Raw genomic sequence first — 27,094 nt, 5'->3', positions numbered from 1 at the left:
GGTTGAATCACAGGGGATTAGGGTGATGAAACTATTGTGTATGATGCTGTAATGGTAATATATGATACTATGTGTTTCTAAAACCCATAGAACTTATAGCACAAAGAATAAACATTGATGTTTGCAAATTAAAAAAAAAACTCTTATGAGGTCATTACAGGTTGAATTCAGACTGTGACATAAAATCAAACTATATTACAAATGCATGAAATAACCTTGCTGAAGGGGTTTGGGGGACAAGTACTGTCCTAAGTAAGTGAATAGTGGAGCCTGTAAGACTAAAGGCAAAAGGAACTAAAATGCATGGTACTCTAGTTGCGGTTATTTTCCACCGGGCTATGGACTACCAATTCGGAAGTCACTTTATACATGTGTACTGGAATTGAAAAATTAAGTAAATAGATGGTTGATGGTGGGAACCAGAATTTTCACTGTTGGGAGATTTCACTGTAGGAAATTATGGATAAAAAAAGGGAGGACTCTAGAATATTCCATGTGGTAATGGAGTTAAAGATATTAGTATAACTTATATATAGCTTAATGTAGATACATATGGCTACATATAGAAATGGCTATGTTTGTATACATACATATATATTTCTGGTTCTTTACGCTGAGAGGGCCTAAAAGAAATGACATTCCACTAGCAATGAGCCAGTAGCAATAAACACACTTAGCATATAGATCTTGGTTTCTAATTCCATTCTCTAGTAAGGAACTATTCTTTACTGTCACCATTTAATTTTTCTCTTCAGTTCCTTAAGACTAAAAACCTTTGGCTGGTATTTTCCCTCTAATGTGTAGTTTTTACCTTCTGGAGTTCTCAAATTCCTTTAATAATAGCCTGAAAATTTGGGTCTTTCTCCACAGAAGTACATAGACCTAAATTTTCATAGTTTCAAAAGGTCCATAGATATTTAAGAATCTATATGCCACAGATAGAGAAGCCCTGCTTCTCTTGAATCATATTAATAGTAGTGCTTGAGGTAGCAGATTTATGTTTTAAAAAGTAAATTTATTTTTCTTTTTGTCCTTTCCTTTAATTCTTGTCTTATGTGGACTGAAGATGAGGTTGTTTTAATAGCTGTTGGAGATTTGGTGAAAGTGGTTTGAAAGATTAAAGCCCTCAGACAATGCTTGCTCAACCAAGCTCCAAATTTTGAAATTCGAATATTTAGTAAATTTATCCGTTCTTGAAATGGATGAAATGTACCCTATGCAGTCTTCGAAGACTAGTCAATTGGTACTCCCATATCATGTGCCAAAGTGTGAGTTTTCTTTTTGAACATTTAATTTGATGTTTCACTTATCTTTTGTTTTTACAGAGGAAGAAGTACATAAGCTTTTTATAAGGAATGTTACCACGTGCAGTCTACCATTTAGAGACAGACTCATCACTGGAGATATAATCACAATTTTTTTTTTTTATTCATGCAAGGTACCTGTGGAGACCTATAAAACAATTTCAATATTTTTTTTAAGTACGCTCCACACACAGTATGAAGCCCAATATGGGGCTTTAATTCCTAACCCTGAGATCAAGACCTGAGCTGAGCTCAAGAGTAAGATGCTTAACCTACTGAGCCATCCAGGTGCCCCCAACAATTTCTATTTTAAGACATTCTAAAAGATACGTTTCCAAAAGTCTTTGTTTATAATAACCTTTGAGGTATTTTTTTTCCATTTGTGTACATACTACTTAGACAGACTTGCATGTATCAGAAGTTTTTATAATTAAGCTTGAAATACTCATTAAAAAGCAACCAAAGTATATCTCTTTCTCTACCTTTCTTTCATTCCCTCTCTTCAAATCTTTTTTTAAATTTTATTTATTTTTATTTATTTTTTAAATATTTTTTATTATATTATGTTAGTCACCATACAGTACATCCCTGGTTTTTGATATAAAGTTCGATGATTCGTTAGTTGCGTATAACACCCAGTGCACCATGCAATACGTGCCCTCCTTACTACCCATCACCAGTCTATCCCATTGCCCCACCCCCCTCCCCTCTGAGGCCCTCAGTTTGTTTCTCATAGTACATAGTCTCTCTTGCTTCATTCCCCCTTCTGATTACCCCCCCTTTCCTTATCCCTTTCTTCTCCTACTGATCTTCCTACTTCTTATGTTCCATAGATGAGAGAAATCATATGATAGTTGTCTTTCTCTGCTTGACTTATTTCACTTAGCATTATCTCCTCCAGTGCCATCCATGTTGCAGCAAATGTTGAGAAATTGTTCTTTTTGGTAGCTGAATAATATTCCATTGTATATATGGACCACAACTTCTTAATCCAGTCATCTGTTGAAGGGCATCTCGGTTCCTTCCATGATTTAGCTATTGTGGACAATGCTGCTGTGAACATTGGGGTGCATGTGGCCCTTCTCTTTACTACGTCTGTATCATTGGGGTAAACACCCAGTAGTGCAATGGCTGGATCATAGGGTAGCTCAATTTTTAACTTTTTAAGGGACCTCCACACTGTTTTCCAGAGTGGCTGTACCAACGTGCATTCCCACCAACAATATAGGAGGGATCCCCTTTCTCCACATCCTCTCCAACAGTTGTTGTTTCTTGCCTTGTCAATTTTTGCCATTCTAACTGGCATAAGGTGGTATCTCAGTGTGGTTTTGATTTGAATTTCCCTGATGGCTAATGATTTTGAACATTTTTTCATGTGTCTGTTAGCCATTTATATGTCTTCATTGGAAGAGTATCTGTTCATATCTTCTGCCCATTTTATAATTTGTTTATTTGTTTCTCATGTATTGAGTTTGAGAAGTTCTTTGTAGATCTTGGATACCAGTCTTTTATCTGTAGTGTCATTTGCAAATATCTTCTCCCATTCCGTGGGCTGCCTCTTAGTTTTTTTGACTGTTTCCTTGGCTGTGCAGAAGCTTTTTATCTTGATGAAGTCCCACAAGTTCATTTTTTCTTTTGTTCCTCTTGCCTTTGGAGATGTGTCATGAAAAGACCTGCTGTGGCCGATGTCATAGAGGTTGCTGCTTATGTTCTCCTCTAGGATTTTGATGGATTCCTGTCTCACATTGAGGTCTTTCATCCATTTGGAGTTTATCTTTGTGTATGGTGTGAAAGAGTGGTTAAGTTTCAATCTTTTGCATATATCTGTCCAGTTTTCCCAGCACCATTTATTGAAGAGACTGTCTTTTTTCCACTGGGTGTTTTTTCCTGCTTTGTCAAAGATTAGTTGCCCAAAGAGCCAAGGGTCCATTTCTGGGTTCTCTATTCTGTTTCATTGGTCTATGTGTCTGTTTTTGTGTCAGTACCATGCCATCTTTGTGATCACAGCTTTGTAGTAGAGCTTGAAATGCGGCAACGTGATGCCCCCAGCTTTGTTTTTCCTTTTCAACAATTCCTTGGCGATTCGGGGCCTTTTCTGGTTCCACACAAATTTAAGGGCCATTTGTTCCAGTTCCTTGAAAAATTTCATTGGTATTTTGATCGGGATGGCATTGAAAGTGTAGATTGCTCTGGGTAGCATGGACATTTTAACTGTGTTAATTCTTCCGATCCATGAGCATGGAATATTTTTCATCTTTTTGTGTCTTCTTCAATGTCTTTCAAGAGTGATTTGTAGTTTCTAGAATATAGATCCTTTATGTCTCCGGTTAAGTTAATTCCAAGGTAGCGTATGGTTTTTGGTGCTATTGTAAATGGGATGGATTTCCTAATTTCTCTTTCTTCAGTCTCATTATTCGTGTATAGAAATGCAACTGATTTCTGAGCATTGATTTTGTATCCCGCCACATTACTGAATTGCTCTATAACTTCTAATAGTTTGGGAGTGGATTCTTTTGGGTTTTCCATATAGAGTATCATGTCATCTGCGAAGAGAGACATTTTGACTTCTTCTCTGCCGATTTGGATACCTTTGATCCCTTTTTGTTGTCTGATTGCTGTTGCAAGGACTTCTAGTACTATGTTGAATAATAGTGGCGAGAGTGGGCATCCTTGTCGTGTTCCTGATCTTAAGGGAAAGGTTTCCAGCTTTTCCCCATTGAGAATGATATTTGCTGTAGGTTTTTCATAGATGGTTTTTATGAGATTGAGGAATGTACCCTCTATCCTACACTCTGAAGGGTTTTAATCAGGAAAGGATGCTGTATTTTGTCCAATGCTTTTTCTGCATCTGTTGAGAGGATCATATGGTTCTTGATTCTTTTCTTGTTGATATGGTGTATCACACTGACCGATTTGCGAATGTTGAACCACGCTTGCATCCCAGGGATGAATCCCACTTGGTCATGATGAATAATCCTTTTAACGTACTGTTGGATTCTATTAGCCAGGATCTTGTTGAGGATTTTGGCGTCCATATTCATTAGGGAAATCGGTCTGTAATTCTCCTTTTTGATGGGGTCTTTGCCTGGTTTGGGGATCAAGGTAATATTGGCCTCATAGAATGAGTTTGGTAGCATTCCTTCTGTTTCTATTTTTGAAATAGCTTTAGGAGAATAGGTATCATTTCTTCTTTGAATATTTGGTAGAATTCTCCAGGAAAAACCCCGGGCCTGGTGTTTTGTTTTTTGGAAGGTTTTTTATCACTGTTTCAATCTCTTCATACTTAATTGGCCTGTTTAAAAAATCAGTCTTCCTGTTTCAGTCTTGGTAGTTTATAGGTTTCCAGGAAGTCCTCCATCTCTTCCAGATTGCTTAATTTATTGGCATAAAGCTGTTGATCAAAGTTTCTAATAATCCTTCCAATTACTTTGGTGTTGGTTGTGACCTCTCCTTTTTCATTCATAATTTTATTAATTTGGGTCCTTTCTCTATTCTTTTGGATAAGTCTTGCCAGCGGTCTGTTAATTTTATTGATTCTCTCAAAGAACCAGCTTCTAGTTCTGTTGATCTGCTCTACTGTACTCCTGGTTTCTAATTCATAGATTTCTGCTCTAATCTTGATCAGCTGCTTTCTCGTGCGTGGATTAGGCCTGTCCCTCTGTTGCTGTTCCAGCTTCTTGAGGTGAGAATATAAAAACTGCATTTTAGATTTTTCTCTTCTTTTGAGTGAGGCTTGGATGGCTATGTATTTTCCCCTTAGGACTGCCTTTGCAGTATCCCATAGGTTTTGGACCGTTGTGTTTTCATTCTCATTGGTCTCCATAAATTGTTTAAATTGATTTTTGATTTCCTGGTTTATCGAATCATTCCTGAGCAGGATGTTTCTTAGTCTCCATGTGTTAGAGTTTCTTCCAAATTTTTCCTTGTGGTTGAGTTCCAATTTCAAAGCGTTGTGGTCTGAGAATATGCAGGGAATAATTTCAGTCTTTTGGTATCGGTTGAGACGTGTTTTGTGACCCAGAACATGGTCTATTCTTGAGAATGTTCCATGGGCATTAGAATAGAATGAGTATTCTTTGGTTCTGGGGTGTAGTGCTCTATATATATCTATGAGGTCCAACTCGTCGAGTATGGCATTCAAAGCTCTTGTTTGTTTGCCGATTTTCTGCTTAGGTGCTCTATTTCTGATAGTGGAGTGTTGAGGTCCCCTACTATTAACGTATTTTTATCTATATGTCTCTTTATTGTGGTAAAGAGCTGGCTTGTGTAATTTGCTGCTCCCCTGTTGGAGGCATATATATTTATAATTGTCATATGCACTTGTTGTATACATCCCTTAAGAATAATATAGTGCCTTTCTGTGTCTCTAACTATAGTCTTTAGTTTAAAATCCAATCTGTCTGATATGAGAATTGCTACCCCAGCTTTCTTTTGAGGTCTGTTGGCATGAAAGATGGTATTCCATCCCTTTACTTTCAGTCTGAATGTATCTTTAGGTTCAAAATGAGTCTCTTGTAGACAGCAAATGGATGGGTCATGTCTTTTTATCCAATCTGCACCCTGTGGCATTATGGGAGCATTTAGGCCATTTACATTGAGACTGATTATTGAGAGATATGATTTTAATGATGCCATGTTGCCTGTAAAGTATTTGTTTCTATAGATTGTGACTTTCTGTTCTGTATCACTCTTGGGGCCTTTTCACTTTTATAGAACCCCCCTTAATATCTCCTGTAGGGTTGGTTTCGTGGTTACAAAATTGGTCAATGACTGGCGATTCTGGAAGGTCTTTATTTCTCCATCCATTCTGAATGACAGCTTTGCTGGATAAAGGATCCTTGGCTGCATGTTTGTCTCTGAAGGAGCTTTAAAAATATCCCCCCAACCCTTTCTCTCATTCCAGGTCTGTGTAGACAGGTCTGATGTAATTCTGATACCTTTGCCTTGGTACGTGAGAAATTTCTTTGCCCTGGCTACTTTCAATACTGTATCCTTGGATCTAATATTTGTGAACTGCACTATGACGTGACGTGGTGTAGGTTTGTCGTGGTTGAGCTGTGGGGGGGGGTGGTCCTCTCTGCCTCTTTGACACGAATGCTTGTTTCCTTTTCTAGATTAGGGAAGTTTTGAGCTACAATTTGTTCGAATATCTCTTCTAGACCTCTGTTTTTCTCCACCCCCTCGGGGATGCTGATGATTCTGACATTGGAACGTTTCATTGAGTCAGTAATCTCCCCTAACCTACATTCTTGAGATTGGATTTTTTTGATCCAAGTTTCTGTTTTAGCTTTCTCTTCTACTAACCCATCCTCCAATTCACTGATATGTTCTTCTGCCTCTTTCACCCTGGCTGTCAGAGCATCTAGTTTTGACTGCATTTGATTCATAGAATTTTTAATTTCTGCCAGATTCGCTCTCATTTCTGCCCTTAGAGATTCTATATTCTCATTAACATTTTTGGTAATACTTTTTTCAAGTCTACACATCATCTTGACCATTGTTACTCTGAACTCCATTTCTGATAATTTGGTTATATCCATATCCATTAGTTCTGGGGCGCCTGGGTAGCGCAGTCGTTAAGCGTCTGCCTTCGGCTCAGGGCATGATCCTGGCATTCCGGGATCGAGTCCCACATCGGGCTCTTCTGCTGGGAGCCTGCTTCTTCCTCTCCCACTCCCCCTGCTGTGTTCCCTCCCTCGCTGGCTGTCTCTCTGTCACATAAATAAATAAAATCTTAAAAAAAAAAGAAACATATCCACAGACTCATTGTCTTTTGTCTTCTGGGGAGATTTCTCCTTCTCGTCATTCTGATGAGGAAAGGTTGCGGGGTTGTCCAGAGCCCAAATTATTGACCGGGACCCAGGCAGTGCACACTTGTTTTATAGGGATCTTTGGGATGTGGGCTTCTTGATTTTTCAGTCTGCCTTCTCGGGGAACGGCCTGCCGCCGATACACAGGCAACCCCGTTTGGGTAGAGTCTCCGTGTCCCCTGCGAGGGGGGATGGGGATGGGCACACTGTGAGCCGGTATTTCCAGGCTTTTGTTTTCTGGTGGTTCCCTGGTGGTTTGCTGTGCCTCATCTGAGAGAGTAGCAGTGGCCAAATCCCAGCGTGTCTCAGAACAGAGGGATCGCAGACCGCTCTCCACTGATGTTCTGGCCACTTTAAGTCAGTTTCTGTTGGTGCTGCCCAATCCTGCAGCGTCCCTGGATGTGCACCCCACACCCGCCATCCCAGCCCTGACTTCCAGGGCCGGTGCTTCTCTGTCCTTTGTGTTTCTAATACCGGTAGCTGCCAGCCATCCCCGCGCGCTCCGGATCTCCTTGTCTCAGTCTGGTTCCAGTGATCGCACCGGAGCTCCGTTTCAGTCTGGTCGCTTGCGTTCCCCGGCTCTCGGTCTCAGTCTGCTCTCTCTTGGGTGCCGGTCCACGAGTCCGTCCGCTCTCCCATACAGGTGGCTACCGCGTCCCGGCGCCCAAACGCGGCGGCTCCCTCCCCCTTCCGTTTATCTTCTGATATTTGTGCGCGGTTTCATGGCTCCCCGCTTCGTGCCTCAATATTCATCGCTGGAGATGTTCATTTGTACAGATCCAGATGTATCTTCCTGCGTCTCAGGCTGATTCCGTTGATGTTCAGGATGGTCTGGTACCTCTCCAGCTCGACTCAGGGGACCAGCTGAAAAAGGGGTCCCCTACTCCTCCGCCATCTTAACTCCTCCCATCTCCCTCTCTTCAAATCTTGAGAAAGATTCCTGTATGTATGCAGTCACTGAATCTTAAGTAACTGTTAAGTTCTGTATTCTGGTATGCAGTGTTTCTTTAGTAAATACTTCTTCGTTGGAGTAGCCTCAGCATTTCTTCTCCTTTTCAGACTTAGAAAAGTTTTCTCTAGTAATTTATCCATATTTATTTTCAGGTTTTCTTCATTTCATTTTGATATACAACCTGCTGTCTAATACTTAAAGTAATATTGAAACAAAAAATGAGGCTACCAAAAATTGTCCTGTTACATGCTTGGATTTTCTCTTCTTCATCACCAGATTAGATTTTATTTATTAAGACTCTACAATCCAGTCCTTTTTTTTTTTTTTTTTTTTATTAATTTGATAGATCAAGCAGGGGGAGCAGCAGGCAGAGGCCGAGGGAAAAGGAGAAGCAGGCTTCTTGCTGAGCAGGGAGCCCTACATGGGGCTTGATCCCCTACCCTGGGATCATGACCTGAGCCCAAGGTAGACGCTTAACTGAGTAGTCACCCAGGTACCCCTGTAATCCAATCTTTAAAAGAAAATCCTTAAAATAGAAAGCTGTTTCCTATATGGGACAGCTAGTAAGAAAGCTCTGGGGAACACTGTCTGCTAAGTGCTCTTAGGCAATGTTAGTATATTTAATGATCAACCAGGTTCACTAATAATATCTCCATTATATCTCTAAACCACAGCCACGTATTTCTCTTTCCCTGAGGCAGCCAATTTTGCCAGATATTTGTATATCTTTCCAGAAATACTTTAAAGCATATACAATCAAGTACATATATATTCCTTTTTTTCATCTATGAATATATCCTACAGATCTTTCCATATCCAACACAGACCTGTTTATCATTTTAGACAGCTCCATGGATCCCATTGATTTTAGTCAATTAAGAGTAGTGCTTAGTCATGGACCCTATAGCCAGACTGCATGCATATAGAGCACGAATCTGCTACTGGGAAACCCCTTTTACAAGTTGCTAAATCTCTAGGTGCCTCAATTTTCTCTTCTGTATAATGAGAGAAAAATGGTACGTTCTTCATAGGTGGTGTTGTGAAGATTAAACATGTTAACTTCAAGGGTTTATTTCTTAGAAAAATGCCTGGCAGATAATGAGCACCCAAGTGTTACCTGTCACCACCATTATTATTATCATCAACACTTTTAGTTATTAGTTAGAATCTTATTTTATGGGTATATGTATTTTTCCTTTTGCTTTCACAAACAGTGCTTCAGGGAATAACATCGTACCTTCATTATTTCATGTGTGTGAGTTTATGGTTTCTTTGCAACACGTACAAGAATATCAAGACAAGGAGTATGTAAATTGTAATTTCAGTAAACATTTGCCAAATTGCCTACCATGGGGATTGTCTCAAGTTATGTTCTCTCCAGCAGTTTGACATAATTTAAGTGTTAGAGAACTTGATGGTCACTTTCTGATGTTATTGTTTCTGGAATTATTCATGGTTAAAGATGACAATTTTTAAAGTTGTTCCTTTATCTTCATTAGAAGTATAATCCTGTCAGGAGGGCCTGCTTAAACAGCATTTTATTTTTTTAGTATAAAATATATATGTTGATAGGTTATTTTAGGATTCTCACAGATGGTGTGAGACACATAGAGAATGGAAGATAATCTTTTTTCTTTTTTGTTCTTTATTTTCAGATATTTATGTTTCTGTGAATCTGAATTATTTCAGATCTTTAATTTACTTTTATTATCCATTGTCAAAGGTTAAAATAGGAGAGAGAAGACTCAAGATGTCAGGTATTTTTCGAGGAATTGGGCTGAATACAGATTAATAAGTAGTAGTCTCTGCCATACTTTTGTCTAGGGCGAGAGGTAGATGGGGGCCATACCCAGGTTAGAAAATGTAGAATGGGACAAAGAAAAATGTGTTGGACAGAACTTTGGAAATTACCTGTGTTTATTCAGGTAAATGACTGAAAGTAAGTGAAAGAAATCAAAGTCATCAGAGAATACAGTACAAGGGTATAGTGTTACAGAAGCCAACATAATGAGCAAATGTTTTAAATGGAATAGATAAGGTATTACTAAAGAAAAACTTTGATGTAACAATCAGCAGATAATAGGTGTGAGGAAGCAGTTGCAGTAGAGTTATGGGACTGGACTGAAGAAGAATGAGCAGTTAGAAAGTAGTATGTAAATAGGCTAATGTTTCTAATAGTCATTGTGGCAGCAGCAGGATTTTCCTGTCTTAAAAAAACCTCAATGACTAGCTTCCGTTCATTTTCAAAGTTATAGCTTTAAACATCTGATTTTATTTTATTAATAATTGTTACTTATATATGATAGTAATTTTTAAAGATGCTAATCATGCAGCTGGTTTTTATTTTGCTTTTAATACTAGCTACTGTTTTCTTGCCTTTCATTTTATGATACTAAATACTGCAAAATAGTCCTCCATTTATGAACTAACTTGCTAGTCCATTGAAATTATAGTTAAGACTCCACTGTGTATGAAAACTGCAATATCAGTCATGGAAATAGAATTAAACATTATTTATACTCATATTTAACAATGACACATTTAACTTTTTAAGTAATCTCTAAACCCACTGTGGGGCTTGAACCTACAGAGATCAAGAGTTGCATGCTCTACGTACTGAGCCATCTAGGCACTCCTTCCCATGTGTAACTTTTTACTGAACTACTGTGATTAGCGTTGTCCTTTTTCATGGTTTTTTAAAAATCAATTTTACCAAGATACAGTTTCCAAATGTGCACATTTTAAGTGTACAGATAAATGACTTTCGAGAAATGCATATAGCCATTTAATAATGCTACCCCATGCAAAATATAAAATATTTCCATCTCTTCAAGAACAACTCATTCTTCTCATGTTTAATAACTTAAAAATCTAATTTTACTTCTTTTGCTGGGTTAGTACTTAATGAAAGTAATTTTGCTTATCAAGAGTACCATGAAACAACTCCTGAAATTACATGCTTTTTATATATGGGACTCTATTTCAGGTTGACAAAATAGTTCATGACCCAAACAAGGCTAAATACAGTTAAAACTGTTTTGTGTACTTTGAGTGATTTTATTTATTCATTTATTTTTGAGGGGGGTGGGGAAGGGGCAGAGGAAGAGAGAGAGAATCTGAAGCAGGTTCCATACTTGGCACGGAGCCTGTTGTGGGGCTTGATCCCATGACCCTGAGATGATAACCCGAGCTAAAATCTAGGGTTGGACACTCAACCAAGTGAGCCACCCAGGCACTCCTAATTTGAATGATTTTTAAAGATTGTTTAACAGAAAGTTACTTTTACTTGAGAATTTATAATTAGCAATTCGATGCATTTTTTGTTTATTTAATTTTTTAAAACCTCTGAAAATGAAGGCTGTATTGTAGTGCATAAACAACCTGTCTTCAGTGATTTTAAATACTGTCTGTGATACTGTTTTTCCCATAAAAAATAAAATCACAATGTAAAAGTTTCCTGTTGTGTTTAGGAAATTATATGTTGAGGAGGAACTCTAAAAATATTTTCCCTTTTCACTCACCTTCCAACTAGACTCTCATCTCTGTAGCTGGGTGTAAGGGATACCTGTTGGTGGTACTTAATGAATTCAGCGTCCTGAAAATGCATAAGAGAGCTGTACATCGAGTATTTAAAACATGCTTAGAAATGGTTGTGATTAAAAAGATAAGGGAGATACCATTTTTCTCATTTTATAGATTAATAAAAATTAAGTCAAATTAAGTTCGATATGCCAAATGTGCCATTGCAGCTTTTTATTGGGCCTCTGAATTAAGTGTACACTTTGGTGACTTTTAGTGGCTCTCTATTGCTTCATGCTTTTTCCTGTAAGAGTACAGTATACTTTAGCGACTTTTCCCTCCTCTATACCTAAATGTGGTTTGAATTGGAGCTGGTAATCACTGGCAAGGAACCTGTTGGAGGTTATATATTTTCTTGTTGATTCATTGAGTCTTATTCTTGTGATTTTTAACTTGAATATTTTACATGTATATAGTTGAAACTGAAACCTCATATAATTACTAGGCCAGTATTCTCTGTAACTCCAGATTGATTTTGAACCTTAATTTATTTAAATTATGTTAATTTTAACACAAATTTTTGATACAAACCACTTATTATTTTTAGTGATAGTATTTATGTAATCATATCTGAGATAAAAGTTATTATGTAGCTAATATAAATGTAGTACTAAAGAATGAGATGAGAAAGGGGGTTAACTTTTTCTTTGATACTTAGGTTGAAGTTACCAAGCTATTTTTCATGTTCAGATAAAACAGATTTAACTGACAGGTGTTAATAGATTAAGGGAACATTTAGTTTTAATTTATAGAAGAATGTTCTGTTAATAAAGAATATCAGAAAAAGGCATGAAGAGAGATAACAGTCTCTATACTTGGGTGTTTTTCATACTAAGGCAGTCAGGTGTATGTCTGGATAGCACCAGTCATTCCGTAGGGCCCTCCCTGCAGTATAAATTTATTATTTTATGTCTTCATCTTTTCCTTCCCCAACCCTCCTCTCAGTTTTTTCTCTCATACTTAATCTAATTCACAGAATATTCAGGGTTTTAAAATATGTCTGAAGAACTTTGAAGTTCTTAAACAAGGGATTCCTTTAGGTAGGCGTTTGGAGAAAGAAAAAACCCCAAAAACTTTGATATAAAATTTTTCAAACAGTGGTCAGGTTAAATTTAGTGTTTAGCACGGGATAGAAAAAGATTAACTGTAAAATCTGTTGTTCCACAGGTACTGTGAGAATAGAGATGTTTCGAAATATGCAGAATGCAGAAATCATCAGAAAAATGACTGAAGAATTTGATGAGGTATAGCATTTCAATATTTATACAAATTGCATACTTATACTTTTAAAATGGTGAATATGTTGATTATTTTAAGTTTTATTTTGATTTGGTGTCTAGTTTAAGAGAAGTAACACTATTTCTTCATTTATATAATAATCCGTGTTACTAATTCTGAAGTTGATCTTTGGCAATTTCATTTCATTACATGGAGGTATCACTTAATGACTGGTAACTGATAAGGATAAAAAAATTAATGGTATGAAGTAGAAGTTGATTCTTGACATTCATTCTTGAAGACTGCGTAAAATTCTCAAATTTATAAATGCATCTCCAATAGTTTTGTTCTGTAGAATTAGTCATTAGTTAAATACTTTAAAGAAAAAAGGGTTTGGGGGCCAAATAAGTGTGAGCAGGCTGCATATTATACCTGTTTTAGAGATTACCAAAGTGCATTATCTTATTTAAGGTTCTTAGAAATCCTGATGGAAAAATAACCTGGTTAACTTCATTTAATCCAGGATTCCTAAAATTATGTTTTGTTTATCTCTCCCTACTGCCCCCTCCTCAATCCCACCCCCATTTTGTGTGTTTGTGTAAAACTTAAACTTCTATTTGGGACAATTTACTTGAGAATATTCTGATTTGTACTTAGAATACATGTTTTCTTTGCTAGTCTTCACAAATTAATCAGCTTTACACTGATGGTAAGTGTTGAAACACTTTCACAATTTTATTTTTGTCTTCTGTATATGGTGAACTCAGTTTATGTCATGCTTTAGACCACCACTAATTTTAGTTTTAGTAGTCTGCCTTTTGATTTTAATAAGATTTCTATTTTCTGTAGATGTTCTCTTTTCTTGACTTTTCAACACTAACAACAAAGATTGTTTTTTTTCCAGGTCCACTCTCTCAGTGGGGAGGGCTTAGGCTTTTTTTTATTAGTAACAGTAGGAATATTTATATTTAATTGAAAAAAGTACTACAAATACATGGTAAAACAAACACATATTGTACACTATATATATTTTTTCATCAGGTGTTCACTTTTATTCTAGTGGCACACACCAAAACATTTTCAGGAGCATCTTTACAGAAATATTTCAGATTATTTAGTCACATTCCGTGGGAAGTAGGGGAGACCTTACATTGTGACCCACGTATATAATGTCCATAATTACTTGTTTTCATTTCTGTAATCCAAAACATGCTAAAATTCCAAAGGACTTTTTTTTTCACAATTTATTGGTGGCAAAACTAGCCCCACCTAACCTGAGGCTATTAAAATTTTTGTTTATCTCAGTCGTTGTGAGTATTTATATGTCTTCCTGGTGAAATACTAACGTTCTTGATAACAGGGTGCTGCCTCCAATTCCCTTGGATTGTGATGGAATATAAAGTATACGTACTATATTAACTTCTAAAATTCAAAAATTTCTGTATTCTGAAACATTTCTATGAAATTAACTTTTCATTAAAAAAAAAAAGGTTTTTTGTTGTTAACTTCATGAGATTATATGTGGCAAATAGAAGATAACGAAGCCAAATTAAGGTGCCCCAACTACTGTACTAACTACCATGCCAGGCTTACAACACAGGTGATTGAGATCACAGATTAAAAAGTAGTATGCATCTTGGACCTTCAAGGCACTACGAAGAGTTTGACAGTAGTTCCCAAACTTTGCTGCATATTAATATCACCTGGGGATATTTAAAAACTGATGCCTGGCCTCACTCCCTTATCCCCAGACCTTCTGATTTAATTTGTAAGGCATGTAACCTGGGCTTGGGATTTTTAAAAGTTCACCGGGTGACTCCAGTGACTCCAAACTTCAGAGAAGTTTGTGAGAAACTTTGAGAGAAAACCGAGATTTAAGCTATAAAAACATTTTATATAAGATAGAATGAGAGCAAATACAATGTGAATACACAGTGAAATTTCAAAACAGGATATCATTGCTTTGTGGTAAGATTTTGAGATAAGTAGGGGAAGATGAGGAATTCAGCAAAATGAAGATCATGATGTATCTGATATTCCTGTGAATATTGTCAAATATTCAGGTGTATTAGAAGAATAGTAAACTGTTACCACAACTGATAATGAGTTAAGTAAAGCAAATGAAAATTATTCAAAAGGTGTTTATTTCATAATCTTAAATATTTTTCTCCCAATATTTGAGAATACTGACTAAATCAAAAAAGAATGTTTTAAAAACCACCATTTTATGAGTAAGTCACGAGGATAAAAGATACAACATAGGGAATGTAGTCAGTGGTATTGTAATAGTGTTGTGTGGTGACAGTTGGTAGCTACACTTGTGAGCATAGCATAATGTCTGAACTTGTTGAATCACTGTATTGTACACCTGAAACTAATGTAACATTGTGTGTCAACTGTACTTCAAATAAAGAAAAAATTCTAAAGGAAAACATTCTTTTGTTTCCTGTTTGACAGAACAACTAACACAGTCTTCTATTAGAATATATTCATTTAAAGCAGAATTACATTATTTTCTAAGTCTGTTTTATCTTTAAGCACTTTCGCAAAAAACTGCATTTAAGTGCTTACATATTGTTAAACATACAGTATTTTATTGTTTTTGTTTCTTCAGAATACTGTGTAGGTCTTCTAGTCCCCAGGAATGGAGGGAGGTTAGTTTTGGTAAATTGTATTTTGTGGTAAAATTCAGAAAGACTTAATGACAGGATCCATTGGATCCCAGTAGTTTAGAGCAATGTCTGGTTCATATGATTAGCCAGTAGATACATTCAGTTGCTGTTAGAGCCAGCCCCTGACACATAAAGCAATTAAATGTAATAGTATTTCTTCCCCAGATTATTAGAGTCACACCTCCAAATGTAAGCTCTTAAGTATGTTTTCCAAAGGTCGGTTTGCATAGTTTTCATATATTGAAATGTGACATCTATGAAGGGAAGTACATTTAATGTATTCCCTTAGTGCCTTTAATTCTTGTCTATGTGATTTTTGTATTGCTCACAATTACAGTTTTATACATTGTGCTCTTCTGTAATGATCAGAACTTACCCAATGGCTTTTTTCTCTTTTTTTGTTTCTAATTGTGTGTGCTTCTATGAATTTATTTAGACTTAAGTATAGAACTTCTCATTTGCTTATCCGTTTGAGCATTTATTAATCATAGGATTAAAAATTTTAAGAAATGTAAATGGTTAAATATTATACAAACTGAGAAAAGATGAAGAAAATGAGAAAGATATGGTAGAAGAAAACTCAAATTATCTCCAGTCCCAAATTAAAGTCTAAATATTTTTGATTTTATATTCCATCAATAAAACATTTTTCAGCCTATTGTCTTAATAGTGAACACCTATGATAAAGCTAAAAAATTACTCTCTTCTCTTCCTCTCCCCCATGCTCCTTCTCAGAAGACTAGAGTTCTTATCTTGTGCGGAGAGTGCTTAAAAACTGTCTGGTGATTGTTTCAGACTTTCTTAGTTCTGAACTAAGACTTATTTTCTAAATATGTGATAAATAAAAATAGACAAAAGTTTTTTTTCCTCCCACCTTTGGTAATCAGACCAAATAATAAATAAATCAGATAAATAAATAGTCATTTTATATATATATATATATATATATTTTAAGATTTTATTTATTTGGCAGAGAGAGAGAGCATAAGCAGGCAGAGGGAGAGGGAGAAACAGCACGTGGGGCTCAATACCAGGACCCTGGGATCATGACCTGAGCCGAACGAAGGCAGACACTTAATGACTGAGCCACCCAGGCGCCCCTATATTATATTTATTATAAATAATTATTTATTACAGTATAATTATTTTATTACATTTATGTTTTATATATTTATACTTATAATATTTAATTATATTTATTATCTTACAGTGTATTTTGCAGCATATGTTTATTTATAGGTTAAATGCATACACTACTAGATCAGTTTCTTCTCAGATGTCATTAGGTCATCATGGCTTTAACTTTTATCGTGGCCTAAGATGAGCTTGTGCAAGAAGTGTCAGTGCTTCCATATTTATTATTCACTTGTGATTTTTCTTTTTGTTTCTCTTTTTCCCTAAAGTCTTTATGTTAGCATTTTGTGAAGAGTTAAAAATAAATATTTTAAAATATATTTAAATCTATTGCATTGGTCATATGCAACTTACAAAATGAATAAACCAGTGAAGAATACCATTTTTAATATCAACCCCCTTGAGCATTGAGCTCTTCTAATTCTTCTCTTAGGATACCTCAGATAACCTTTGTGATACATTACAATCTGAAATATGGACCTAGTGAGGGCATACAAAGCTTATTGTATGTACTAAATACTACTAATAATTTATTTCTCAATTTAATTAAAAATAAAGAGAGTTTTACATTGTTGGTGGGAATGCAAGTTGGTACAGCCACTCTGGAAAACAGTGTGGAGGTCCCTTAAAAAGTTAAAAATTGAGTTTCCCTATGATCCAGCCATTGCACTACTGGGTGTTTACCCCAAAGATACAGACGTAGTAAAGAGAAGGGCCATATGCACCCCAATGTTCATAGCAGCAATGTCCACAATAGCTAAACCGTGGAAGGAGCCAAGATGCCCTTCAACAGATGACTGGATTAAGAAGTTGTGGTCCATATATACAATGGAATATTACTCAGCTATCAGAAAGAACGAGTACCCAACACTTGCTGCCACATGGACGGCACTGGAGGAGATAATGCTAAGTGAAATAAGTCAAGCAGAGAAAGACAACTATCATATGATTTCTCTCATCTATGGAACATAAGAACTAGGATGATCGGTAGGGGAAGAAAGGGATAAAGAAAGGGGGGTAATCAGAAGGGGGAATGAAACATGAGAGACTATGGACTATGAGAAACAAACTGAGGGCCTCAGAGGGGAGGAGGGTGGGTGAATGGGATAGGCCGGTGATGGGTAGTAAGGAGGGCACGTATTGCATGGTGCACTAGGTGTTATGCGCAACTAATGAATCATCGAGCCTTACATCGGAAACCGGGGATGTACTGTATGGTGACTAACATAATATAATAAAAAATCATTAAAAAAAATAAATAAATAAAGAGAGTTTTAATGTTTTTGCAGTACACCACTTAGTTGGTGTTGTATATATCACTTTGGAAACTTTCACATTGAGGAAGGTAAACAGAATATTAAAGAAAGGAAGCAAAGTTGGAAGTGAGAAGTGCCGAAGGACAGAGGAATAATCACATAGAAAAACTCATGAAGACTCAAGAAATTGTAATCATTTGTAATGTGAAAAGGTACAAAATAGGAACTAATATTACAACTGTGAACTTTGTAGTGCAAAATACTAGAGACAAGAGGAAACATGTTGAATGATAATAATAACAAATATTTATCTCTACTGTGTGTCAGGCACTGTTGCATGTTCTTTACATATGTTTAATACTTATGACATTTTTATGAGGTAGGTCTTTTATGTTATTATTATCTCCATTTTACAGATGAGAAAATGGAGGCAAGAGGGGTTAAGAAACTTGCCTAAGGTCACACAACTAGTAAATGATAAAGTCAGGAATGAAGCCCAGAACATCTAGCTCCTGAGTTCATACTCATAACCACTACCCTGTTCTGCCTAGTATACTACTGCAAGTGTAAAATCTGAAATAGCTTGGAAAGAGTCACTCAGGTAACTGTTACCTGAGTGTACTCTCTCCACTTAGACACCTTAGTCATATAATAAATTTCTGGCTCTTTTTATTACCAAATGTCTTATGGCTGACCAAACAAGTTTGGAATTAAATTAGTATCTTTTTGAAAGGACCAGTTATTTCTATTGATATATATTGACTCTTTGGGGAGTAAATCCATTCCATTATATTGTTTAAGACATCTACTTTCATTATGAGAAATGCTTAAATGAGATACTCATAAGCCAACAGTAACATTTTTATCAGTGGGTACTGGCTTAAATCCCTATCTGATTTTGATTAGATGTGATGAACTATATATTTAAGTTGTGATTATACCCTGGTCATTTCAAGATTTTTATTTTTCAGTTTTAAAATATATCTATAAAACATGATTTTACAGTGATATGAGTGAATCACATTTATATTTGCTAATCATTATGAAGATCTTTTAAATTATCTAGCTAAAGCTAGGTATTCTAGATCTTTTATTGATGTTAGGTATAACTTTTTATTTTAACAACTGTCAAATTAACTTTTTCTCTTTTTTTTAAAGATTTTATTAATTCGAGAGAGAGAAGAGAGCAGGAGAGCACAGGCAGGGGGAGGGGCAGAGGGAGAGGGTAAGGCAGGCTCCCTGCTGAGCAGGGAGCCTGACACAGGGCTGGATCCCAGGACCCCGGGATCATGACCTGGGCCTGAAGCAGTGACTTAACCAACTGAGCCACCCAGGTGCCCTGAACTGTGCAGTCTTTCAAACTTATTTATACAGGATTTATTTTTGTGTTTATTCAGTAAACATTTATTGAACATTTAATGTTTGTCTAACTTTTAGTTAGGAACTATATACTTAGAAATTAACAAGGTTATAGCTCTAGAATATACTTAGAGATTAACAAGGTTATAGCTCCAGAAAATGATTTCATGTTCTAACTGTGGAAGAGCTTTGTGAACTAATAGCAATAATACCTTGACAAGTTTAATAGGTGAGAAATACTAGGCCCTGTGAGAACCCAAAGGGTGAGTTAATTATCTGAGCTGTGAGAGCTTCACAAATTACTTAGCCCTAAAACTAGGTTTTTAAAGATGAATAGAATTTCACCAGAAAAACCAGGCAGGAGTTTATAGGGAAGATGGAGTTAAGGATGTATGTAAAAGAGAAAACATTGGGGTACGAAGCTAGAGAAATTAGACTAAGATAATTGTATCTAATACTTATAAATAAGCCATCCCCAAACCATTGTTGTTCTCCTAAGCATACTAGACAGTGTCCTAGATAAATGCTGGAGCAGACATAAGATAGGGGTTTGAAAAAGACAACAAAATTTTTATAGCATTGACTTGTGGAATTTTTCTTTCCAAATGTATTTTTGTATTATTTCTTTAATTGGCACATATATGCCAGTTGAATTTCCTGATACTTTAAGGCTGAGGTTTGTCAGAATTGAAAGAGTTACCTTAGACTTAATTAGCAGAGGTCTGATAACGAAGAGTAGTTTTCTCTTTAATTGCCTTATGGCAGTCAGCCAAAATAATCTATCTAAATAATTAATCTTTATGGCTATTTTAACTTAAAAACAAAAGTTTAAACAATATATTTAATAATAAATTTTATTTAGCCCACTCAGAATTTTGTTTTGTAAAAATGGATCTTTCACTGGATCTTTCCAAGGATAAGTAATGTCATTTTCTTTGTTCCCTTGACACACGGTTCTTATGCATTCTGACTTTTTGAGGGAAAACAAAAATGAAAAACTCTTTCAATCACTGTGATACAGAAGTGCATAGATGTGATTTTACATCTTAAATGCTTACTATAACATTGTGATAATTTAGATAATGGTATTCCAGAATTTGGAATTTCTCTTAGTGATTTCAGGAACTTGGTATCCTCAAGGATATAAATTTGGTAGTTTCAAATACTTTTTAATGTACTCACTTAAAAAAAATTATGTGTCACTTGATAGAACAAAGAATATATGTAATATATGTGTGTGTGTGTGTGTGTGTGTGTGTGTGTGTGTATGTGTGTGTGTATGGTGTGTAAATCTGCCATCCCTAACTTAAGAACCGAAATACTACTGAAATAACTATGTGTTCCTCCACTCTCCCATTCTCATCCTTCTGCTGGGAGGTAATCAATATCTTGAATTTTGTAAACTTTTCTTTTTCTTACTGATAAATTATTTACCACTCTTAATGAAATGTTTGTGAAGATTCATGGATGAGTAGGGACCAGACATTTGGTGGCACTTCATAACTTACTGATGCTGATTTAGGGGAGAACATATTTAAAAGGACTGATTGGCGGTCCCATTGCTGCTTTGATTTCACATATTCTCCTCATTTCTGTTTGTGGCTAAGGAAACGCAAATTATCAAAATTTATGATTGATTAAGGAGAAAACTATAGGGATCATTTAGATAATTCTTCCCATTTTTTTGACCCACACTGACAGTAATTTTTGTGGTGATTTATTCATTTAATGAAGAAGTAGTTGAGTGTCTGTTAAACATTCCTAGCGTTGAGGACATAGCACCGAATAAACCAACCAAAAATCCTTCCCTCATGGAATTTACATTTTAGCTGGGAGGGAAAGCCAGTGAATAAAATACATAGGCAAAATATTGTAGTATGATAAAAGACAATAAAGGCTACGTAGAAAAAGCAGAGAAAGGGGAAGAGGTTGGGAGTGGAAGGATGGTTTTAAATAGGATGGTCAGGAAAACCTCTCTAAGAATGTGACCTTAAGTAAACCCTTGAAAGAGGTGATGGAGCAGCCATGCGTGTATCTAGGGGAAGAGAAAATTTAAATTGTGCAAATGGCCGAGATAGAAACATACCTAGGTTATTAGAGAGACAACAAAGAAGCCAGTGTAGCTAAAGCACACTGATTTATATATTGTATTTGATTGTTTTGTTGTCACTACTTTTTCAAAGTATAAAACAGTTCCTCCACATTTTTTTCTTTACATGATACTAACTTGTAGTTGACAACAACCTAGTTGTCTTATAAAGTATCCCACATTTTGTTTCTCTGACTTTTCCCTCATGGTTATCATTTAGCTTGTTCCTAAATCTCCAGTATTTTGTAACTGAAAGTTAGGTCTAATGACTTCATTAGATTACATTTACACATTTTTTTGCAAGGAAATTTCATAGGTGATGCTGTGTACTTCATATTGTGTCACAGTAGATAGTACATAATGGAGGTTGTCCGTTTATTCGTGATGCTACAATTGATCACTTATAATGTGATGACCATTGAACCTTTGTGTAAAAGTACTTTTCCCTTTGCATGTATCAGATAATTTGGTACTTTCTTAACATTCTGCTTATGCCACTCAACTTGCCATTCATTGGTTTTAATATCCATTGATGGTCTATTTCTGAAATTTTGGATTTATTTTGAATGTAGAAGCCAGCGTGGCCTGAAGTCTGGAAGTAGGATATGCTATATCAATCATTTATGAGTTGAAGGGTGCTGGTCTCTTATGGGACATAGTAATTGAGCATCCTTAAACAAAAGAGTTATGCCTCAAAAGAGTAAGGGGCAAATAGTTCTTTTTTTGTTTCCTATTTTGAATAAACCCACCAGTAAATCAAACTAGAAACAAGACATTTTTGTCCAGTAGTCAAGTAGATGTTATTTTTTCAGTGTTTGAGTATACATGACATACATCTCCTATTTTGTCTGTCATCATCATTACTATCTTAGTTAGGCCCTCTCTACACCCCTCCTTCATTTTTGGATCTATTTGCAGTGATAAGTCTCCTTGCTCCATTTCCTTCACCTTTACCTCTGATTATTCTCCATGGTGGAACCAGAAATATTTTTTAAAGCTCACATCTGTTCATGATCCTTACTTGCTCAGAATTTTTCAGTGGCCACCCATTGCCTCCAGAATAAAACTTGGCTTTATTTTAATGAGGCTTTATATAAATAGAAGGTTCCCTATGAGCTGGCCCCATCTTTTCTCTTGGCTACCACCACAAAATCTGGCTTAGGTTGCCAAACTTAAAGCAATTTTATATTCTCCTTATATCTTTGTTTTATAGGAATTTGCTTATCTTATTGCTTAGAATGCTGTTGACCCTGTTTCCCCTGCCCGGTTGTGTCTGTAGAAAATTGACATTCCTTCCTAAGCAGTACTGTGTATCCTCATAACATTCCTATCATTGTACTTAATTCACTTATTTATTTTTTATGTGTCCTTCTTTTCAACTAGAAGTTCTTTGGAGGATGGGGAAACAGAAGAAGTTGGCCGAAGAGTATAAACTTCCAATTATAAGATGAATAAGTTCTGAGGATCTAATGTACAGAATGGTGATTATAGTTAATAGTACTGTGTTACATACATGGAAGTTGTTAAGAGAGTAGATCTTCAATGTTCTTACCAAAAAATTAGAAATGGGTAATATAATGTGATGGGATGTATTAAGCTATGCTCTGGTGTTAGTCGTTTTGCAGTATATAAGTGTATTAAATCAACTTCTTTTATACCTTAAACTTACATAGTATTATGTATCAATTAAATCTCAGTAAGCCTGGAAAAAATAAAGCAGAAGTTCTTAGAAGAAGATCCTTAGTGTGCTCATCTTCGTATGCCAAGAACTAGTGCAGGGAGCATATTTATTGCTCAATAAGTACATGAATAGATGAATGGTTGGCTGGATGGATACTTTCTCCAAATAAGTGTTTTACAAATCTCTGTTTTAAGCAATAGTAGTATATATCCTTGGGTGAGTCTGTTGAAATTAGGTAACCAAAAGCCTAATGTCACCAAAAATAGGTGATATTTTTTTGTGACATTGTCCATCAGTAGAGTTAAACAATTCTCTTAGATTTACTCTTAAAGAGTGTTTTATCTCTTTTGATATTTATAGTTTGTGACCACATTGGTTTCCCAAATATCAGATGCTTAGAAATTAGGCAGTTAGCTTTCCACTTCTGTCACCTGCATGAGCTCTACTTTGCAGTGGACCTGTCGTAAGATTGTTGTTCTCATCTCAGAGGCTCTAAATTTTGTAGTTGTTGTTGCTGCCTCTTATCTCTGACCCTTGGTACTCTTTTCCTTTTATTTCTCCATCAATGTTCCCAAAACTTCTAAAATAAACTTTTCCATTCGTTGCTTGTTAATGCATTTGGGAACAGAACTCCAAAGTTCTTCCTTGGAAGAACAATCACTGAACACTCCTTCTATTCTCCAAGGTTCCTGTAGTAAATCAGGTGATGCTCCATTATAGAGTTAAGAATACATGGAATTTACAATCCCAGAACCAGAACCCTGTACCTCTGTGATCTAGAACTAGTTCTTAAGATCTTATTTCTCTCATCTTTATACATACTAGTAGTCACCACAGTAGATAGATAATAAAAAATTATGGATTTGAAGAGTATATACCATATAAATGCTAGTTATATCTTGTCCATGAAAATTTCTCCCCTTGTATTCATCTGAATGTATTTGTAGAAGTTGCTTTCTTCCTGGATCTTTTTGGTCTGCTCTGTATTAACCTAGCAGATTGCTGCCTGATATTCTTCCCACCTGAGCTGCTTTCTGCCTTTCTATACCTGTTTATTGGATATGGTTTACCTTTGCATTCGTTTATTCAATAGATTCCTTGTGTAAAGCATCATAGTAAGACTGCACTCAAAGAATGTAAATATTAGTTGTGGATAAGCTATTTAGGCTACTTGATTATTATCTTTTTTTTTTTTTTCATTTTATTTTCTTAGCTCTCCTAAAAAAAATTACTGCTTTGTGAAGGAAGTTAGTTTTCAGTATCCCACTACCTTCATTAACTGGACAGATCTTTTTTTTTTTTTTTTAAGATTTATTTATTTGAGAGAGAGCGCACACGTGCACAAGCAGGAGGGGCAGAGGGGGAGAGAATCTGAAGCAGACTCAGTGCTTAACACAGAGCCCCATAACCCTGATATCAGATCTGAGCTGAAATGAAGAGTTGGCTGCTTAACTGACTATGCCACCCAGGCACCCCACTAGACAGTTCTTTTTTTTTTTCCCCCCTAAATATTTTATTTACTTATTTATTTATTTATTTATTTATTTATTTATTTATTTATTTATTTGATAGAGATAGCCAGCGAGAGAGGGAACACAAGCAGGGGGAGTGGGAGAGGAAGAAGCAGGCTCATAGCAGAAGAGCCTGATGTGGGGCTCGATCCCATAACACCGGGATCACGCCCTGAGCCGAAGGCAGACGCTTAACCGCTGTGCCACCCAGGCGCCCTAGACAGTTCTTTTTACATGACATGTATAAATGTGTCTAACAAGGAGAAATTTATAACTAGTATTAGTGTAAAGCAAGAAACTGCCTTTTGAGGTAGATACAGGAAGTTTTTCTTTTTTAAAAGAGTTTTTTCCCTTTTTAAAAAAGGTTATTTTAGAGAGAGTATGAGGAGGAGGGGAAGGGCAGAGGGCAAGGAGACTCTCCACTGATTGCGGAGCCCAAGGCAGGGCTGAGATCATGATGTGAGCCAAAATCAAGAGTTGGATGCTCAACCTGACTGAGCCATCCAGGCACCCCCAGATGGGTTTTTCCTTTTAATCATAATATTTGCACGTGGTACAAAAATTGAAAAGGATAAAATGGTATACATTGTCAGTTTAGTTAGGAATTGAGTTAGTTTTGTGTTCTGTTGCTGATATCGTTTTCTTTAGTGAACTAGTCTTCAGATTTCTCTAGTGGTGGGCTGCTGTTGCCTTATACATAGGATACCCAGAGGGGTTTTCTCAGTGTTCATGCTGTACCCTGAGCTTTCAGCTCTTCCTGTTCTCCTATGACACAGAGCACTCCTACCCCGTACTCCTGTCCCTCCTTCTAGTGGTAGACTGGTGTTGCTTATTGCCTGGTACTATAATGAGGGTATGGGGATTCCTTATTGTCCTAGTGCTAAGCCTTAAGCATGCCTTTTGTGCCTGGAGCCACTGAGGGACCTTCTTAGCTTTCCTGGCCATTATGTCTGGCTGGCCTCAGATCAAGTTTTCTGTCTCTCTTCCAATGCTAGCAGATCTCTGTTTGATACTGGTATTAGTATTCAGGATCCAGGACAGTGTTTTGTCTTATTCTCTCCCCCAGGTGGAGGATTTATTCCCTCTCCTGGCTGCAGTGGGTCTTTGCCTGTGCCGTGGTGGTGACTTCGTTTGCTGACCTACCTCCATCAGATTAAGTCTTTTAATTTGCAGGGGACAAAAGTCTGGAGAAATGAAATGGGCATCTTACCTTTTCCCCAGCAATTGAAGATCATCGCCTGCAGGTCTGCACCACCAAGAGAGGTGTTCTGTGTTCTGCTCTATCTCAGAATTTGCTTAAAATACCCAGTTGAGACCTGTGGAAAAGAGCTTTTGAGTGAGTGCAAAGTTCTTGTTCTACCAAACTAGCCCACACTTCATCTTTGACAGTTCATTAAAATTTTAGGTTCATTTCTTACCCACTTTTGTGGAGACCACCTTTTCCTTTTAGGCTCTGCCACAGATGATAGAGCTTATTTGTTTCATCTCTTCTTGGAGGGGCTTACTCTTTGGAATGATATAGCTAATTCAGCTCAAGATGAGCTCAAGAAAAGTTTATCTTTATTCATTCATTCATTCATTCATTCATTCATTCATTCATTCAGCTTTTGAGCCTTCTACATTCTAAATGGAAACCAGACCCTATTGTTATGCTTTTGAATTGCTTTTAATGTTTTTTTTTTTAAATACAAGAATTGCTTTTATGTGGGTAAATCTGTTGGTCTTCTATGACTTCTGGTTTTTGTATTGTATTTAATAAAAGACTTCCACACCCTGAGACTATTCTCCCATGTTTTCTTCTATTTCTTTTTTCCTGAATGTTTTAAAAAAGTGTTTTGATTCATTAGAAATTAATTTTGGGGTAAGGTGCAATCTAATTTTCTTTCTAACGAACCGCCAATTATACCAAAACCATTCACTAAATAATTCATTTTTCCCCACTGCTGGTAATTCTGTAACAGTAGGACTGAAATTATCTGTGAGTAGCAGAAAATCTGACCAAAAATGGCTTGAATTCACAGGAGTAAATTTGTCTTATGCAAAATAAATTTGGGAATAGACGGAACATGGTTGGTACTACATCTCAGCAGAATAAAGACCTAGACTTTTTTCATCTTTCTATCATTTTTATCTGCATACTTCTTTTGTAGTTGCAAAATCACTGTTGAACATCGAGCATTACACATGAGTTCTAGATCACTGAGAGAGGAAGGGACAAAGGACTAAAGAGGTCATACTTGCCTAGTCTGGCCATTTTAAAAGGCTTTTCCAGAAGCCCCATCTAGCAAATTACACGTTTTTTTTCCCAGATACTTCTTACACATTATTTTCCAGGCTACTAAGGTATCTCCTCTCGTTAGTGGGACTGTTCTTTCCATCAGTTCATAAACGGAATTGTTTAATTATGAAAGAAAATAGTAGATGTATGCAGTTCCATGTTCATTGCACATTACCCAAGATGTAGAAGCAACTTAAATGTCTATCAATGGATGAGTGGATAAAGAAAATGTGGCATATGTATATGATACA

General features: G+C 36.3%; 1 protein-coding gene across 3 annotated transcripts in view; it reads left to right on the top strand.

Moving 5' to 3' along the window:
* STAG1 (STAG1 cohesin complex component) overlaps positions 1-27,094 on the top strand; it is a 418,952-nt gene that overhangs the window by 217,323 nt on the left and 174,535 nt on the right. For all 3 annotated transcript variants that reach the window (XM_045791826.2, XM_045791827.2, XM_045791829.2), the window contains one exon: positions 12,813-12,889. In XM_045791826.2, coding sequence (XP_045647782.1) covers positions 12,813-12,889 — 77 coding nt within the window. The remainder of the gene's footprint in view (positions 1-12,812; positions 12,890-27,094) is intronic.

The sequence above is a fragment of the Ursus americanus genome, chromosome 20 (assembly GCF_024610735.1).
Source record: "Ursus americanus isolate L20-20 chromosome 20, mUrsAme1.1.p, whole genome shotgun sequence".
NCBI lineage: Eukaryota > Metazoa > Chordata > Mammalia > Carnivora > Ursidae > Ursus > Ursus americanus.
Note: the sequence above shows the minus strand (reverse complement) of the source record. Positions and strands in the feature narration are given on the sequence as shown.